Source organism: Typopeltis vanoorti, chromosome 2 (assembly GCF_054136105.1).
Source record: "Typopeltis vanoorti isolate ZY-2024b chromosome 2, IOZ_Tvanoo_1.0, whole genome shotgun sequence".
NCBI lineage: Eukaryota > Metazoa > Arthropoda > Arachnida > Uropygi > Thelyphonidae > Typopeltis > Typopeltis vanoorti.
The window spans coordinates 135,444,354-135,465,108 of NC_143550.1; the positions used below are offsets into that span (position 1 = coordinate 135,444,354).

At 37.9% G+C, this 20,755-nt stretch overlaps 1 protein-coding gene across 2 annotated transcripts in view; it reads left to right on the forward strand.

Moving 5' to 3' along the window:
* LOC150109448 (aldo-keto reductase 1B-like) overlaps window positions 1–20,755 on the forward strand; it is a 212,260-nt gene that overhangs the window by 43,227 nt on the left and 148,278 nt on the right. For both annotated transcript variants that reach the window (XM_090408381.1, XM_090408374.1), the window contains exon 3: window positions 12,944–13,060. In XM_090408381.1, the coding sequence (XP_090264507.1) occupies window positions 12,944–13,060 (117 nt within the window). The remainder of the gene's footprint in view (window positions 1–12,943; window positions 13,061–20,755) is intronic.

Here is a 20,755-nt window from a genome sequence, read left to right on the forward strand (position 1 = left end):
AAGTAGATATTAAAAACATCAACTGCATTCTCAATGTGTAGAAAACTTATTGAACAAGTAAAACAGAATGAAAGAAAAAAAGTGGTGGCAAGTGATTCCAGGATAGCAGTATATGGAGACTCCATAATTAGAGAGCTAGTTACTGAGAGAGTCCATAAGGTCTGCTATCCAGGTGGGAGAATGAGTAGGATAATTAAGGTGTTGGACACGAGGAAGAAACAAGCAAAAGAGTTAGTCATGATTGTAGGGATGAATGATCTAAGCGGACATAAGAAGGATGTGAGGACGAATATCAGGAGACTATTGAAAAGAGTGAACACAACAGTGTAGTAGGAAAGGTTGTCAGTGTGTTGCCAAGGTATTATTATTATTATTATTCAGGCCTTCATGGAGTCAAAAGACTCATCGTGGGAGGTCCTTCCTAAGAAACACAAAGTCTATCAAGACTCATCGAGGGGAGGTCTCCCCTTAAGAAACAAAGTCTATCATGCCACTCCTTGAACTCATTGACCGTTCTTGCTCTCACCACTCCATCAGGCAGTGCATTCCACGGTTCAACCACCCTCCATGCAAATAAACCACTCCTCACCCTCTTGCTCACAGCTTCCTTTCGTAACTTCCGTGGAAGTTACGAAAGGAAACTGTGGCCTCTGCCTCTTGTCATCATTCCTTCCTGCTGTTCAACCAAGTGAAAGAACTCCCTAGTGTCAACCCTGTAACCACCTCTCAACAGTTTAAAAGTCTCAATCATATCACCTCTCCTACTTCTATCCACCAAACTCTGCAGTCCACATTCCCTCAGCCGATCCTCATAACTATCATTGTACAGTCCTGAAACCATCTTTGTTATCCGCCTTTGTACCCTTTCCACAGTTAATTTATCCCCTTCAAATCCTGGGGACCAAATCTGAGAACAATAGTCCAAGTGTGGTCTGATCAGGGTCTTATAGAACGGAATGATAACTGTTTTATCTATGCAGGTCAGTGTCCTTCTCATTATTGCAGAAATCCTCTGTGTTACCTTCGCCACCTTTGCAATTGTCCCCTAAATTTTAGGTTTCTATCAATCATCAACCCCAGATATCTTGTCTCCCCTACTTCCTCCAATATAACTTCTCCCATAGAGTATGCAGTGTCTCATCGATGTTTCCCAAACCTCAAGACCTTACATTTTGCTGCATTAAATCGATACTCCCATTCATTTGCCCATCTATCTAGCTTATTCAAATCCTCTTCCAGGGCTGCCGCATCTGCACTATTACTAATAATCGTTCCCAGCTTTGAATCACCTGAAAACAACTGAATATCCCCTTGCAATTCACTGACAATGTCATTGTTAGTGGATTGCACTTGTAAGTCTCTGCTTCCTTGAAACTGCCCCATCATACACAACTCTCTGATACTTATCGGACAGCCAATCCTGAATCCAGTTGACCAATCTGACATCCAGACCCATGTGTGCTGCAACTTAAATATCAGCTTATCATGTGACACCCTGTCAAATGCCTTCGCAAGTCTAAGAAAATGGCAGTATATGCCTTTCCCTCATCTAACGCTCTTGTAACTTTATCATAAAAGGCTAGCATATTGCTAAAACAAGAGCGCCCCTTCACAAATCCATGTTGACTCTCACAGATAACATTACCCTCATCTGCCCAATACTGTATAAGGTCCTTCACTACTTTCTCCAAGATCTTACTAACTACTGATGACACACAAACTGGCCCATAATTAGACACTTCCAGTCTGCTACCGCCCTTATGCAGTGGCACTATTTTACCTTCCTTCCATTCCATGGACACCTTTCCCGCAGCCAGACTTTCATTGAAAAGCCAGATCAAAGGCACTGTCAGTTCCCTAGCACATTCTCTCAAAACTTATGGTGAAATACCATCCAGTCCCACAGTTTTACTGACATCCAGAGTACTCAGTATTTGAAACACACTCTCCTCCTGTACCTCTAAACCCTCTAGCATTAAAACTGACTCCTCTAGGATGAAATACTCCAATAAAGTGTTCATTGAACAATTCCACTATGTCCTCTGCATCAGTCACTCTATTCCCATTTTTATCCCACAATATCATTCTTCCACAGTCATTCCTCTTCCTACTGGCCACATATCATAAGGTATGACTATGATGAGTTGTGACTGAGAGCCAAAATCATGAATAGTATGTTAGAAGAGTTGTGTGAGGAGAAGGGAGTGAAGTTTTTGGATGTATGGCATGTGTTTGTGGGAAGAATGAAATTATACAGACGTGATGGGTTGCATTTCAATTGCTTCAGAGTGAGTGTACTGGAGAATGTGTTGCTGGATGAAAGTACAGTGTGTGTGATGTGTGCAAGAGATCAGAAGAACGAGATGAAGGGAAAAATCAGGAGAGTGGTACTGAAGAGACAGAAATGCTTGGCAGTGGAAACAGTAGTGGTGTGAGAGATAAAGAGAGAACAGGAATGCAAGAGGAACAGGGAAGTGCAGGTGGACAGGGAGACATGGCATAGGGAGAGTGGATGTTGAAAGTGGCAGTGAATGTGTATATGAAGATGGAGTATATTGTGATGTGGTTGGGGAAGTTGAGACTGAGGAGATATATGTGGTAAGTGGTGATAAAGGTGATTGGGCAGTGTAGTGGGGAAATCACAACCAACACATGGCTTGGATAGGACTGGCTATAAACCTAAAAATAAACTGCTCTGTTTGTTTACAAATGCCAGAGTATCGGAAATTGCTGTCTGCGCAGTTAGCCTAGTGGCTATGTGCTTCGCAACCATATGCCTGGGGAAGGAGTGTCCTGGGTTTGATTCCCGTTGCCGACGTGAGGAGCTTAAGGATCTTCCTCAGCCATAGCCAAGTTAGCCAGTCTTGGGCATGGACAGCAGGGTTTTTCATCTCGCAAGCAGGCAAACCGGCCCCATGAACACATGGATCTACAGCCATAAACACTTAACCCCAAATGAGGGGGCTCAACTAGCCCCAATAGCGATGGGGGAGAAAAGGGAGGAAACCCCATATGAATAAATAAATAAATTGGAAATTACTTACTTATTTAATCCTCTTCAATCCACCTAGGAGCATAGGTCTTCCACCACTATTTTTCTCCAACTCTGCATTTTTTGCTTCTGCTTTTATTTAGTTCCACTTTTTATTAATATTGCTATTTCTTTCAATATTGTTCTTTTCCATGTTTCTCTTGGCCTTCCCCATTCTTCTTTTATCCTGTGGGTTCCAATCTAGAGCCTATTATTTTATCATGTTTCCTCAACATATGCCCCAACCACCTCCATTTCCTTTCGCGTATCTGTTGCAACATGGGTTTCTGGTTTGTTCTCTGCCATAGTTCTTTGTTTGATATTTGTTTTGGCCAATATGTTCCCGGTATCATTCTTAAACACTTGTTTAGGAAGACCTGAACATTGTTAACTATCTTTTTGTTTAACATCCACATTTCTGATCCATACATTAGTATTGCCTTTACATTTGAGTTAAATATTCTCATTTTAGTTTTTATAGAACAAGTTCTTGTTTTTTTTTCCATATATTTCTAAGTTGGTTGAAAGTTGAATAAGCCAGCTGTTTTCTTCTCTTTATATCTTCAGTAGTTCCTCCTCTTATTGATACTGTTGAACCAAGGTATATAAACTATTTTACTTCTTTAAGAGGTGTTGCTTCTATTGTTATTTGTTTATTTTTCTTTTCATTTATTATCATCGACATTGTTTTATCTTTATTTATCCTTAGCCCAACTTTTCTGGCTGTTTCTACGAGTTGTTTTTTGTTCTATATAACGGTGTTTCTGTGAAAGTAAGCAGATATCATCTGCAAAATCTAGATCGTCGAGTTGATTTTAAAGTAACCATTGTATTTTCATGAGATACTTTTCTCATCACCCAGTCTATGATAATTAAAAACATAGCAGGGGAGAGTATACGACCTTGCCTTACTCCTGTCTTTGTTTTGAAAGGTTCTGAGAGGATATTTCCATGTATTATTTTAATTTCAAAATCTTCATACATTTTTTTAATTATTCTTATTATTTTTTCTGGGCATCCATAATGTCTAAGTAGTTTCCATAGGGAAGATCTGTTTACACTCTCAAAAGCTTGTTCAATAAAATTTAAATATAAGCTTGCCTGTCATTCCAGTGATTGTCCTATTATAATTTGTAAGGTAGCAATATGGTCGGTGCATGATCTATTGACTCTAAATCCTGCCTGTTCTGGTCTTAGTTGTTTTTCTGTTTCACTTTTGATTCTTTCTAATATTATCCTTGCTAGTATTTTACTTATAATATTCAGCAATGTTATACCTCTCCAATTTTTGCATTCATATAGGTTCCCTTTTTTGGGTAATTTAACCAGTAATCCAGTGTTCCATTCCTAGGCCACTCTTCTTTTTGCCATATCTCATTCAGTAAGGAATATAATATCTCTTCTATAAGTTTTGGATTTGCTTCTAGTATATCACCTGGTATGTTATCTGCTCCTTGTGCTTTACCTGTTTTGATTTGAGTTATTGCTTTTGTAATTTATATTTTTGTTATTTCATTCAAATTTATATCCAACAATGCATTTTGTTCATTTAATTCTAGGCTCTGGTTGCCATCAGTCGTTTCTCGGAAATTCTCAGAGGAGAATTCCACCCATCTATTTATCTGCTCTTTTTCATTTAATAATAGTTTTATTATTAAATGATAACTCTCTGATATCTCTCCGTCAACCACCCTCCTATCCATCTCACCAACCCTATATCCATCCCCATATGCTGCATTTTACTGATTAGAATTCCATGTGGTATCCTGTCAAAGGCCTTAGCAAGCTCCAGTAGAATCACTGTAAACCCATTATCCTTATCCAGTTCAGCCATCACTGTGTTATAATACGTGAGCAAGTTACTGAGGCATGACCTGCCCTTCACAAAACCATTCTGTCCCCTATACAGTATCCCATTTTCATCTATCCAGTCTTGTATTTTCCTCTTGACTATTTTCTCCAAGACCTTGATAACGATTCCTGTTATGCTGATTGGCTGGTAATTTTCAACAGCAGCCTTGGAACCACCTTTATGCAGCGGAACTATTTTCCCCTCTTTCCACCCCCTTGGGACTGACCCAGTGGTTGATGAGTGGAATCATTGCATGAGTATATTGTGAATGTAGACACATTGAATCGGTTTAAGGTGCGATGAGCATTGTGTGTAACTCCTGCTACGAGTCAAACTCCATGGAGGTTGGATGCTAATAATAATAATAATAATAATAATAAAATATTTCTGCCATTTAGGTTCAGATTTTGTTGGAAAATGATGAAAATTGAATTTGGAAATATATAACATAATAAGCAAAGCTAGTATGTGTTGAATGAATTTTAACGGTATAGATGCGAACACAGATTGATAAGAAAATAACTGTTTATTGACTTAATTGCTAATATTTCACTGGTATTCTATTCAGCATCTTCAGAGCACACAAACAAAGTTTGTTACAGTAGTGAGACAACTGCAATTCAGTGTAACAGGGGTCTAGTATGAGCAATTGTAGCATGCAACACAAAGACTAAAGTCCTAATTAGGCGTCACCTAAGTTGGAAAAAAAAAAACGAGAGGGACAAAGCAGGTATTAATTTGGTCTTAGGATGACCCTCTCCCAAATCTTTGGTATATTTATACAGCCATACTTGTTGAGGTTTGGAGTATGTTTCAAGGCTTCTGTTGATTCCAGGAACAACCTCACTGACTTGTAAAAGCTTCTGTGCAGCATTTTGGTTTTTTTTTCAAGTTGATCCTCTGTACGGGGATATCCAAAGCATGGCCTGCCAGATCCAACTTGCCATAGCAAAAGTGCTGGATATATTTTTTGTGTTCACTGAAGCAGATGTCCACAGTTATTCCTGTCTGTCCATAGTAGGCTCAATGATATGAACAGGGCACTTCATAGACTCTTGGATGTGATAAAGGAGAGAATCCCTTAGGTGAACGGATGAGAGTTGCCAATTTCACATAAGGTTTAAATACGGTGCATAGTTGGTGTTTGTTAAGCACTCTAGATATCTTTTCAGATGTGCCTTTATTATATGGGATGATGACAGTTTTGTTGTCTTCTGTGGTAAAGACAGTGGGGGGATTTCTGGGGAGCATTTAGTATTTTATCTATAACCTCAAGGGCTCACTTTAGTGAGTACGGCATGGCAAACCCGAAGTACCAGATGCTGGACCATGCGTTACTTCATGTAATATATATCTCTTATATTATTCTGTAGACTGGTTCCTCCTCTTCTTTCTTTTGCTTCTTTCTCCTCTCCTTGCTCCTTCCCCCTGATGCTATTAGAGTATTCGAGGGCTAGGGGTGAGTCTTTCCTATCTTGCTAAGTCATTTTGTCTTATGCGGCTACCGAAGGAGGCAAGCTAGCCTCAGTAGGTGCGGTCCCAAGCCTGGATAAATGACGAGGGTTGATGTCAGGAAGGGCATCCGGTCATAAAAATTCAATGCCGATCAATCTGAAAGGCAAAATCTATAGGACAGTAGTGAGGCCAGCTATGACATATGCTATAGAAACTTTCCGGTGTGACCAGAAAGGATCGTCTCAGAAATGACTATGTCAGGGGAACAGTGAAAGTTACAAACTTAGGAGCGAAAATACAGGAGGTAAGGTTGAGATGATTTGGTCATGTGATGAGGAGGGAGGACGAATATGTAGGAAGAAGGGTCATGCAGATGGATGTGCAAGGAAGGCGGAAGCGTGGGCGGCCAAAGAAGAGATGGAGGGAGCTGGTAGAAGAGGACTTGAGGATGAAGAACTTGGATGTGGTGACGGCCCAAGACAGGAAGGTGTGGAGGAGACTCATTATCAACAGTGACCCCACTTAAGCTGCAGAAGAAGAAGAAGAAGAAGATTTAGTATTTTATCTATCTTATGGGGATTATAACCCATTGGTCAAGAAGGTGTGATGTAGGTGAGAAAGTTCAGCAGTGAGAGCAATATCGTTGGAACAAATTGTTCTAGCTCTATGGGTTAGTGTTTTTAAGATACCATATTGTTGAGAAGGGTGATTGTTTGTGTAAATATCTTCCTGTATGTGTGGGTTTTCTATAAACCGAGAATGATAAGGAACATAATAAATTTAGTTTCATCCTTTATCCAAGTGTAAGCAAACAAAGTTTGTGCCTGAAGTTTCTTCAGGACTGAGACAACTCGTGGTAAAGGTAGACCAAGCTCTCATCACTCCTTGTCTTAGTATCTCCGATAATGCAAAGCACATCTCCTTGCAGATATGTATAATACTATGCATTAAGGGAAGAGCCACTACCCAGACCGGTTTCGATCTTTATTGAGGTCTCATCAGTTGGTGCCAGACCCAGAAGTGGTAATACTAAGATGGAAGCAATGGAGAAGTCATATTACCTATACGAGTTGGCAAAAGGTGTTTCACCTTATTAATAAATTACTCTGGATTTAGAGAAAGATGTTGGAAGTCTTTTTCACTTGGTTAGACTATAATAAATTTAGTTTAATCCTTTATCCAAGTATAAGCTAACAAAGTTTGTGCTTGAAGTATCTTCAGGACTGAGGCAACTCGTGGTAAAGGTGGACCAAGCTCTCATTACTCTTAGTATCTCCCATAATGCAAAGCACATCTCCTTGCAGATATGTATAATGCTGTTCATTAAGGGAAGGGCCACTATCCAGACCAGTTTTGACCTTTATTGAGGTCTCATCAGTGGGAGCCAGACCCAGAAGTGGAAATTTTTATGATTATTATTATTACCTAGTACCTCCAGGGAGTCCAAGGCCTTATCGAGGGAAGGCACCTACTCCACAACTCTCTGTCGCCACCACTCAACTACATTCATCATCTATGCTAACGTCATCTACCACCGACCACCACTAGTATTTTTCACAGACAATCGCAAACATCCATGCCCATGCCAGGATTCGAATCCACAGCCTTTTGGCTGGAGAGCGGATACGCTAACCACTCGGCCAGCCAGGCCAACTAATACTAAGGTGGAAGCAATGGAGAAGTCATTTACCTATACGAGTTGGCAAAAGGTGTCTCACCTTATTAATAAATTACTCTGATAAGGAATCTTCTGGAAGACGTGTGATAAGTGTGTCCAGGAAGGACAGACAGTCATTGGCTTCTGGTTCCATCATAAAGTGGATTTTTGGGGCTGGCTATTTAGATGCACTAAAAATATATTCAATGTGTCTGGGCCTTGTGGCTAAATAGCATACATCATCAACATAGCATAGCCAGAGACTAGGTTTGAGAGTGATTGTATCGATAGCTAGCTTTTCCAGATGTTCCATGTACAAGTTGGCTAAGGGGGGAGGGGAAGAAAGGGGAGATCCCATAGCTATCCCATCTAATTGTTTGTATATTTTCCCTTTCCATGTAAAATAATCTGTCTGTACTTTGAATTTAAATAGCTGAAATATATCAGCTATTTAAATTGTGAATTTAGTAAATTAAGGGTTTCAGTTGATGGTATATTCATGAATTACGAGAACAGTTATACGCTACTTGCCGAGAACCATCTAAAATAAATTTTTCCATCAGTGCACTACATGATATACTATCTAACATTTTTTACCCGGAGTTATGGGATGTCTTGGACAGTATCTCTGACTCTATGGCCAGCAAAGAATTTGCCAAAAAAGTTAAAAACCGGCACCAAAAGAAATTTGAAATCCTCCAACAATGCATTGCTACGCAGCGACTGCAATTACATCAAGATGGCGTCGTTGTGAACTTATCATTGTAACCTTAACCAAAGAATCCATGAGTGTGTTAAGTCGGGGACACAATTTTGCCGTTACTTCTAAAGAAGTTCCAAAAGCTAAAATAATGGCTTCCATTGAACGCGGGATATACGACCTGCCTTCAGCAATAGCCAATATTATTCGGTTAGATGTGGCCAACATCCTTGTCCATTCTAAGCCCCCCAAAAATAATATCTCACATAAAGAAATCATGGCTATTAAATTGCTACACAATAATAACCACATTACCATAACCAAATCAGACAAAGGAAACGCAACTGTGGTGATGAATACAACAGAATATGAAAGCAAAATGTACGCACTTCTCCAAGATCAGTCAACATACCAAATTAGAGATCGAGATCACACCAACTCGCAAAAGAATAAGGTGTGCAAATTATTGAACAAAGTTACTTCCTGACCTAAAGAAACAGTCAACAAACTCAAGCCCTTCCACGTTAAAGCACCCAGGATATATGGAGCTCCAAAAAAATCACAAACGAGGTACACCTTTATGCCCTATTATAGATAGTATAAACAATCCTACATATAAACTTGCTAAACATTTAGCCAAACTACTAGCCACTTTCACCAACAATTCTCCCTCTTTTGTTAAAAATTCTACCCACCTAAAAAGTATTTTAGAAAACCACACCTTAAAAAGTTCAGACTTAATGGTGAGTTTTGATATCACCTCACTATTCACAAATATACCATTAACTGAAACCCTTAATTTACTAAATTCACAATTTTGCCCTGATATATTTCAGCTATTTTACATAGAAAGGGAAAATATACAAACAATTAGATGGGAAAGCTATGGGACCCCCCTTTCTCCCCCTTAACCAACTTCTACATATAACATCTGGAAAAGCTGGCTATCAATACAGCCACTATCAAACCTAGTCTCTGGCTACACTATGTTGATGATGTGTTTGCTATTTGGCCACATGGCCCAGACACGTTGAATACATTTTTAGTGCATCTAAATAGCCAGCATTGAAAAATCCACTTTACAATGGAACTAGAAGCCACTGACTGTCTGCTCTTACTGGACACGCTAATCACACGTCTTCCAGAAGGTTCCTTATCATTCTCGGTTTATAGAAAACTCCCACGTATAACGAGATATTTACACAAACAATCACCCTTCTTAACAGTATGGTATCTTAAAAACACTAACCCATAGATCTGGAGCAATTTGTTCCAATGATGTTGCTCTTACTGCTGAACTTTCTCACCTACATCACCTTCCTGACCAATGGCTATAATCCCCTTAAGATAGATAAAATACTAAATTCTCCCCAGAAATCCCCTCACTGTCTACTACAGAAGACTACAACAAAACTGTCACCATCCCATACTTGAAAGGCACCTCTGAAAAGATATCTACAGTGATTAACAAACATCAACTACGCACAGTATTTAAACCTTATTTAAACTGTGGACATCCACGTCAGTGAACAAAAAAATTATATCCGGCACTTTTGCTAGGCAAGTTGGATCTGGCAGATGATGCCTTGGATACCCTCGCACAGAATCCACTGGAAAAAAAAAAAAAAAGTGCTGCACAGAAGCTTTTACAAGTCAGTGAGGTTTTTCCTGGAATCATCAGAAGCCTTGAAACATACTTTAAACCTCAACAAGTATGGCTGTATTAATCTACCAAAGATTTGGGAGAGAGTCATCCTACGACCAAATTAATACCTGTTTTTTCTCTCTCGTTTTTTTTTTTTTTTTTTTTTTTTTCTATTTAGATGCTGCCTTATTAGGATTTTAGTCTTTGTGTTGCACACTACAGTTACTCATACTAGTACCACTGTTACACCGGATTGCGGTTGTCTCGCTACTGTAACAAACTTTGTTTGTATGCTCTGAAGATGCTGGATAGAATACCAGCAAAATATTAGCAATTAAGTCAATAAATACAGTAAACCCTTTTTTGCACTTTTCAGGGGACTGATGGAAAAAAGCGTAAATAGCAGGAAATGTAAAAAAAAAAACATTTAAAAAAGGCTAAAAGATGACTTACTGCTTGTATGTGAGTCTACATACTTGATTACAAAATTTAATAAATGAAAATAAATGAATTTACAATTACTTACATTTATCTATTTTAAAAAATCTTTAATTGTTGATTGTTTTTGCTTTTCGTTTTTTTTTTTTTTTTTGACATAGCTCCAGATTGCTTTGCATTGAGTTTAATGCTTGACCTGTTTTTTACTATCATGTTCAAAGTGGACATGGAGAGTCCAAGATCTTTTGCTAAATGCACACATGTTCCGGCATGTCAATTTACACATCACAGAATTGCCATCTTTTCTTCTACCCAAATACATTTTCTGTCTTTTTTCTCCATGGATAATCCACCACCACAACTCGAAAGCAACTTTCATACGCTAAATTACGTAGCAGAAATTCTGCAATATCAATTTGTATTGTGATTGAAAAATCCAGTATCACTCATCACTATATTACTGCTGCAAGTCTGCAAGTCGCTGTGATGTCGGAAATGAAACTACAGCCGAAAGCAACGCCATCTGGGAACAGAAATGAGCAGATTTCAGCAGAAATCGATTCGAAAATCAGTATTGCCACTCGAGAAAAAAACGCAAATCACAGAAATTAACATCCACATCGAGTTGTTAATGGTGGGAAAACAATATATTGTAAGAATAGGCCTTAAGATGGGACCAACAGAAAATGACTTAAATGGCAGGAAAATGTAAATTGTGGGAACGTAAAAACAGGATTTTACTGTAGTTATTTTCTTATCAATCTGTGTTCGCCTCTATACTGTTAAAATCCAGTCAAATGTGCGATGAACAGATAAACCTTTCCACATGGTCAAAGCTGGTATGGTAGAGAGCCAGATGAATATATTTCTATGGGCAAGAGAAAAATTAGCCAAAACACTAAACTAGCAGTATATAAGACTGTACTTAAAAATCAGTTTTTATTTGTGTGGCCAAGAGTTCAATTAGATATAAATCAGCTGCTGATCAAACACTAGAGGTCCAGAGATATGAGGGTTTTCAGAAAAATTTGGAAGTAAATAGATGGCATCAGTGATAGAATCATTAATCGTGAGGATATTAGAAATGCACTTGACATTGTTGACATTCAAGAATATGTCAGGTGAGCTAATCCAAGGTACTTTGAGCACTTGAACAGAATTGGAGAGGTGTTTGGTGGTAGGCTGGTGAGAAAAAAGACACCCAGAGGAAGACCAAGATTGGGAATTGATGTAATTAGTAGCCAAATGTAAGATCTTACATTCCTGGAGTCCTGACAAATAATTGACCAATTTAAAAAAAAAAAGAAGTAAAACTCACCCTCAAAGGTATATTAGGCTATATATATTAGTATTAGTATCATGAAGAGAATTATGGAGGGTGAGACCCTCCATAATTCTTTTATGCATTAATTCATTCTTTTTTTCAATTCTTTTGTGCACTCATTCATTCTTTCTTTCTTTCTTCTTGGCCAACACACTATAATGATTCTTTTCCATTCATCATACTTCTTCATTCTTTAGAATTAATCATGTGATTAGATAATAACAGTCCTATAGGGTATTTTAACCATATTCACAAGATATAATTTCATGATTTTATTCTACCATCACCAACTTCTATAATTATCTAACAAGCGACTAACGTTATCCCTTTTCCACTTATTCTTTCTATTATTCGTGAAGTTTCATCAGTATTCTTTGTCTAAAATATTCAATGGTATTGTACCTTAATCATGTGCATTTGGTAGTACCAAAAAGGGCTACTTCCTAAAATGCATAAACTTTGTGTACTGCTGCAAACTTCTGTTTTGGCACAGTATGTCTGTGCCAATAAAATATAAACTAAACCAAACCCTAAAATGCCATACTCGCTCTATATCATTATCGAACCAACGTCTCCACTCTCCTCCTCTTTCATTCTGTCTGCTTCTCCTCTTTAGAATGGCCTTTTTCAAACTGTTTTGAACAAGGGACATAACCACCAACGTTCAGTAAACATATCTGCAAGTTCCTCCTTTCTCCTAAACTGTTGTCTTACATACTGCACTGATGCGATATATTTTGCATCCTTTCCCAAATGCTTGCATTATTATATGTACTCCATCAGACTGTATAATTAATGTGACTAACAATGTTACTAATATGTTACTTGAATTTTAATGTAGTGTTGGAATACTTACCATAGAAGAACTAGTGTCATGAACTGTTGTCAAAGATCACTTGATGATTTAAAGTTGGATTATTTTGATTTATATTTTATCCATTGGCCTCTGGGTTATAAAGTAGGTAACTTTTAATTTTTAATATTGTTTTATATTCAATGTTTAATATTGCATGTTTTATATTCAGTATTTAGTTTTCTTCACTAAATATCAACAGTGATGTTTAGTGGAGAAAACACACATTTAAAGATAATAATTAACTAACTAAATTTATTTGCCTAATTAGATTAATAAGCCAATATTTCATCTTGGTCACCCAGACATCTTCCTGGTCACAAAGAAATATTTTAAGCACATACACACAGGCACACCTGCAGGAAAGCAAACATCGAATGATTGTACAAGGCAAGCTCCTACAGTACTAATTGGTACCTTTTATGGATACAGTGATGGAGTCTTACTGTAGGTCTGAAAATGATGGTCTCTAGATTTTTGATAATGTGATGCACAAAAGTTTAAGTTTAGAGAATGTTGAGAATGGATCACACATAGAAACAAGGATAAAGGAAACAATTAACTTACAATACAAAAGAATCTACACTCCCAGATAAATTTCACCTTAGAAACAGAAAATGTCAATAAACTGGCATTCTTAGATATCTTGCTCTCCAAGTGAAATATCTATCTCTCTCTATTGTAAACCTAACTTCACTGGTCACAATATACAGCAGCAATATGCTCAGCATTCTTCCCAAAAATTGGAATCATAAATACTTTTTGCTGCTTCATACTCATATTGTATATTCTAACTCAGTAACATACTCAGGATTTAATCTTGTGTGTTGGGGGGGGGCTGAGTTGAGTAGATGATTTGAGAATACACGCTATGCATCGTACTGCCTAAGACTGAGCATCTACAATGATCGCTAATTCATAAGTAGTATAGAAATTGAAGACACAACAGAACATAAATGAAAAAATGAATTTTAATTAGGAAAATTTTCTAGTATTTTTTTTTTCCTTTTGCTTTGGGGGGTGGGCGTCCCTGTGAGTGTGCCACTGCTCTAACTCATAAGATCTCAAACACGAACTTCTTAACAGCCAACATATTATGCAGCTAAATGGTTTCACAGCATGGTTTTTTCTTCTTACAACTCTGCTTCCAGCAACCCTGAAACAATAGAGAGAGTTCTGATTCCATATATTTCATGCATTTCCAAACCAATTTCAAAAATTCTCAAGGAATACAGAAATACAACCTATTATCTACATTTGTTCCATTCAACAAACTCTCTCTGTGGTTTCCTTCTGAAGATAAGCGATACCTCTTTCTCTTCCTGGTGTCTACCAAGTTACCTATGATTGCCATGTCTCTAATTTCAAACAAACTGGATATTTTGTGCATTGAAAAGATTACAAGAACAAACACCAATCTTACATCATTAATAAGCCAAGCAAATAAGAAAAGGGTGATCATTACGGGCGATTCTAATTATTTCAATATAGACTGGAATGATGAGATAGCAACTGGAAGTAAAGAAAATGAGTTTCTTGAGTTTTTGAGGGATAACTATCTCAGACAGTATGTAACAGAGGGTGCGCAAGGATTGTAGGTCTTGGATTTGGTCATCTCATCAGAGGATGTAATTATAAATGAGGTGTCAAATCATCCACCAATTCGTGAGAGTGACCATGAGGTGATTATCTGGGTGGTTGCCAGCAGTGTGAGGACCTCTTTGAGAAAAGGGTATATGTGGAACTACAAGGGGGGGGGGATGATTATGAAGAGCTCAGGAGACAGCTTGCGGGTGTAGCGTGAAATGAAGAATTAGCTGGAAAAGAGATCAATGCAGTTTGGGGGATTTTCAAAAACTGTTTAGTAGATGCAATGTCTAGATGTATTCCAAGTGTGAGAATGTTAAATAAGGTGGGTGTGAGATGGATGAATAAAGAGATCAAGCATGTGATACAGAGAAAAAGGGTATTATGGAGGCAGCATAAGAGAAGTAGAAATAACCAATTCCATGATGTTTACAAAGACGAGGCAAGGCAGGTGACTAGGTTGATGAGGGTAGCTAAAGTGAGATATGAACAGCAGGCAGTTAGCTAATGAAGCCAAAAAGAATCCTAGGGAGTTCTTTCGATATGTAGCCAGCAAAAGAAAGAAAGAATGATTATTGAAGGATGACATTGATTGGAGAAAATGGTATAAAACAGCTGTTGCAGAATGTGTGGTGGAGATACTTAATGAGCACTTCATAAAGGTCTTTCAGTCTTGTGAATGTGACTTCATGGAGAGATTGAGAACAGTTGATGATGGGGAAGGAAGACTGACTGTAAGTGAGCAAGAGGTGTATGGGGAGTTCAGCAACTAGATGTTAATAAGACTGTGGGACTTGATGATATATCACCATGTATTCCAAAGGAATGTGCCAGGGAGTTGACACCTGTTCTTAAGTTCCTATGGAGGGGAAGGAAGGCAAGATTGTGCCACTTCATAAAGGAGGTGATTGAACTCAAGCATCAAACTATAGGCCCATCTGTGTGTCGGGTTTGTGGTTAAGTTGTTGGGGAAGCTTGTGAGAACTAGGATCCAGAATTGGGTTGACAACAATGGTATTATCTTTGATGGACAGCATGGATTTGCTAAAGGGAGGTCATGTTATAGTAATCTTCTTACTTATTACAATAAAGTGACTGCTTCCTTGGACAGAGGAGAAGGATACACATTAATATACTTGGATTTTGCAAAGTCTTTTGATAGAGGACCTCATGATAAGTTGACAGTCAAACTAGAGCAGATGGGGTTGGATATTAGATTAGTGCATTGGATTGGAGACTGGCTATCTGATAGGTATCAACAAGTTGTGAATGGGGAGCGATATCCAGGAAAAGGAAAGTCACTAATGGAGTGCCTCAGCGGTCTGTTTTAGGGCATTACTGTTTAACATGTATATAAATGATATTGGTGAAGATTTGGATGGAGATATTCAGTTGTTTGCAGATGATGCAAAGTTGGGACGAACCATAAAGAGTAGTGAAGATGTTGTGGCCTTACAAGAAGTCTTGAATAAATTGAGTGATTGGGCACGGAAATGAGGATGTGAATTCAATGTTGCGGAATGAAAGGTTTTAAAATTTGGAAAACAAAGATGGGATACAGAATTTATGCTTGGTGAGAATATATTGTTGGAGGTAATAAGAGATCTGGGAGTGATAGTGGATAAGGATCTGAAATTTAGGGGACACATAGGCAAAATTGTGAAGACAATACAAAGGCTTCTGGAAATGATGTGGAGGACACTGACTTGTAGAAGTAGGGAGATTGTTGTTCCATTGTATAAGGCTTTGATTAGGCCACATATGGACTATTGTGCCCAGATTTGGTCACCTGGTTTTCAGAAGGACGAAAAGATGTTGGAAAGGGTCCAAAGGTGACTTACTAAGGTAATTTCTAATCTCTGGAAAGTCGAGTATGAGGGAAGATTGAGAAGAAGTAAATTGCAGAGTCTGGTGGACAGGAGAAAGAGGGGGAGATATGATAGAGACCTACAAGTTAGTAAGGGGTTGTTATAGGGTCAATGCTGGAGAAGTTCTACATAAAATATTGGGAGATCGGGGGGAGAACCAGAGGTCATCCCTGGAAACTGTGTAAAGAGGGTGTGAGTAGGTGAGTGAGAAGCAGGTTTTTTTCGTGCAGAGTTGTAAATGATTGGAATGCCTTGCCTTAGAATGTGGTGTCTGCAAGGAGTTTGAGTGTGTTTAAGACATGGTATGATGAGATGTGTGTGTGTGATAAAAGGACCTCCCAGATGAGTCTTTGACTCCATGAGGTCTGGGGGTAATAATAATAATAATAATAATAAGAAGAAATTGGATCTAGTGCAGCATGGAATTGACACTTTGACACTGACCACAGAATCTTATATTATGGAACATCTGTACCCCATCAGTGCCATTTCATGTTTTAATTATTTAAGGAGATTGCTGAAGACCTGCTGCTTCATTCTAATCTGAATTGGAATGACTGCCTCGCCTTACTGAAAATGTGAGAAAGTCTGATTCCTATCAGACATCAGTAACTTTTTTTTCCCCATCAATTACTAAATTTCATCCATCTTTGCATTGTTCTTTATGACATCATGTGGTTTGTACTGTTTTTTAAAATAATCTGCTTCCCGATTATTTGGCAGGAAAGTTAGTAAGCTTTCCTGCCACTCATTATGACCTGTAAATTTCACATTGAATAATTTGGCAATAACTATTTTTTATTTTTGGATTTGTAATTCCAGTTGTTTCATTTATCCTTGTGTCTATGTTATTGTTGTTGTTGTTGTTGCATGGGGTTCCCCCAGTTTTCCTCAACTGTCCCTTAGGACTGGTTGGGATTCTGTCCTCTAATGAGGGACTTCTAAATATGTATTGTTGACTGTAGATCCATGTGTTCACGGGACTGGTTTGACTGTTGTGAGGGACAAAAAAATCCGAGTTTCTGTGAAAAAAACCTTCTACCCCCATATGAGACTGGCTAACTCACCTTTAGTTGGAAGAGACCAGATTAAGGTTCCTCATGTCACTGACGAGAATCGAACCCAGGTCTTTCCGACCAAAGGGCCTCGTCTATACTGACTGAACTACGGAGGCTCTGTCTATGTTAATCTATTCTCATTATGACACAAATATCTCTTAAACATTATTTGGAGAATGTAGTGCTGTAGTGAATCCTAGAAATAGTTTTTCTCTCTCTCTCTGATTTAAATAAAAGGAAGTTTTTTTGTTTTTTTTACATCAATTGGATTCAGTAATCTATATCCATGGCATAGCTTGTCACTATGGAACAGATGTAGTGCACATGGTGACATAGTTTCTGGATGGGTTCTAGATGGACATTAGCGGTTCTAACAGTTTGTTCAAAGTATATAAATTTTTAGGTGATGATAGAAACCTACAAATTAGTAAGGGGACCCCAGAATGCATGATTTCTCTCTCTCTCTCTCTCTCTCTCTCTACCTCCAGTTGCGGGGAATGTGGAAATTCTCAGATGGTCTTATTAGATCCAATATTCTTGCTCTACAAGTCCCTTCTATCACATCTTCTTAAAGTAGTTATACCTCAGTGTTCCTTTCTCTTTTCTTGCTTATTTTCTTGTTCCACCAGTCTATATCTCTATAGTTGAAATAACACATAATGATAATTCTACTTATATCTGTAAAGATTATCTGTCTCTACAGTTCAGTCCTCTTCAAATGAGCCTTGCCTGTAACAGCATCCCTCCATTTATTTTATCCCCTTAACATCTATCTTACCAACAGACCCATTGCCTGTATTATTCATACACCCACCACCTTCTTTATGGATCTTTTCTTTGGATGGATTTACCGTATTTGCCGGCATATAAGATGCACTTTTTTTCTTTGAAATTAGGTCTGAAAAACAGGATGCGTCTTATATCCCGATACTCAGTTTTTTATTACTTTCATTTCTGGAAATTTTCTCTGTTCCGAGTTATGCGATTTCTTTCTTGCTTCCTTGCGGTGTGTGAGAGCATTCCAGTTACGTTAGTTATATATTCCAGTTACTGAAATACATTCTAGTATTCCAGTTATGAATAGATAACATTTGGTCTAGGTGCCCTGTTGAAGAAGCCTGCCCTGCTAGTATGGGATCAGTTTCGTTCTCACAGAACAGATGTTAAAAATAAACCCAAGGAATTGAAAACTCAGTTAGCTCTAATTCCAGGAGGTCTAAGTAGTCATCCTTAATTTTTAGATGTCTGTATTAATAAACCATTTAAGGGATTTATGAAGGAAAAGTGGAACTCTGCATCCAGAAGATTGCTGGATGCAGTCTTCAGATTTTGAGGTTACGCCATCAGGAAGAAGGAAGAGGCCTAGCATTTTGCAAGTTTGTGAGTGGGTCAAAGCTTCATGGGATGCTGTGAAAACTGAGACAGTGGTTAAATCATTTAAGAAGTGTGGCATTAGTAATGCACTGGATGGTACAGAGGACAATTTGTTGTATGAGAACTCAGAGGTTTCAAGTGTCTCTTATTTAGCTCTGGAGATGAATTTGGTTCTGACAAAGAAGATTAAAAGGTGGGTACTCTTTCTAGTTATATGAGGTATTTGTTGAAAGTAAATCTACTTATTACTTTATATTTGAAATACTGTAAATTCATTATAATATTCAATGATAAAGTTTTTTTCCTAAAAATGTGTACAAAAAAAGGGGGTGCGTCTTATACGCCTGCAAATACAGTAATTTCTCTGCACCCATTAAAAGTACTCTTTCATGTTTTCTCACTTATATTAAAGTTAGAAGAGAAACTGTCTTCATTGTTCTAGCACTAACTGATTCAGCAATTAATTTAACACTCAGCTGCTTATCTTCCAACAATCCTATCTCCAGTTTACATAACACAGCACTGGACTCATAATTATAGAGGTATCTCCACGGAGTCACACGACTCATCTTTGAAGATCCATTTTTCACACAATATCTTTCATACCTTTCCTTAAACTCACTGAAAAAGCACTCACAACTACACCTCTGGCAACTCATTTCCATTCATTCACCACTCTCCAAGCAAAAAATCTAGTTCTAACACCCTTGTAGCTACACCCTTATATAATTTTCATGGATGACTCCCTCATTTTCTCCCTTCCTGCCATGTACTGAAAAAAGTCTTCAGTGTCAATCCTATAAAATTCCTTAATAACTTACATGCTTCTATCATGCCTTCTCTTTTTCATTTATCAGCAATCTGTGAATAAGTTTCTTCATCCTCATGGAATCCAGAGGATCAGATCTGTATGCAGTAGTCCAGATGTGACCTTATTAAAGCTTTATGAAGGGTAATAATAACCTTCCTATTCCTTCTTAGTAGTATGTTCTTCAAAAACCACATAATCTAATTGTGCTGTTTTGGCTATATTTGCAATATGCCTCGAAACTTCCTGTCCAAATCACCCCCAAGTCCCTGGCCTTATCAGTTTCCAGCAGTTCAGCTCTATCAAAAATAGAAGCCTGTGATCTCTTCCCAAATTGCATCAACTTACACTTGGCCACATTAAACTGACAGCCATTTGTATATTTTCCCATACTGCCAATCTATTTATGTCACCCTCCAGAATCTCTATATCACCTACATTTGCTATTGCTCTTCGAAGTTTTGCATCATCAGTAAATAATTGAATATTTTCCATCAGATCATTTCCTATATCATTGATGTACAAATTAAGTAACAGAGGACCAAGTACTGAGACCTCTGACCAAACGAACAGTATGCTACTCAATTTCCCCTCTTGCATACATGGCAAAGCCACATATAACAAATGACTCTAGAATTACAATAAAAAAAAAACTTAGATCTCATAAAAAATACAGATTAGAATGGGATACTCAAATTAATTAACCTAATAATTTAATAAAAATATAACTGACATTGGATTTGTAGGTCGTAATAATTATTTAATAATCCTACTAGTTTTGCCACTTAAGCCAGTAGCTTCATTAGGATAAACACAGAAATAAATATACAAGTGTTAAATATTAATCATTACATAACTAAAAACACTGAATATGTAAGAACCGTTACACAAAAAATACAAGTAAAGCAGAAACGTTTGGAGCGGGGAAGTTGGCACATGGTCAGTCATTGTTCAGCAGGTGTACCCCCATAGGTTGCAGAAAAATTAAAGTCTGATGTGTTTAAAAAAATGAGTGATTTCTAAATGTCGCACAAAATCATTCCTTGGTTTCTGTTGAGAGTGACTTGTGAGTGGATTACCATTATGGCCTTTTTGATGTTGCAGG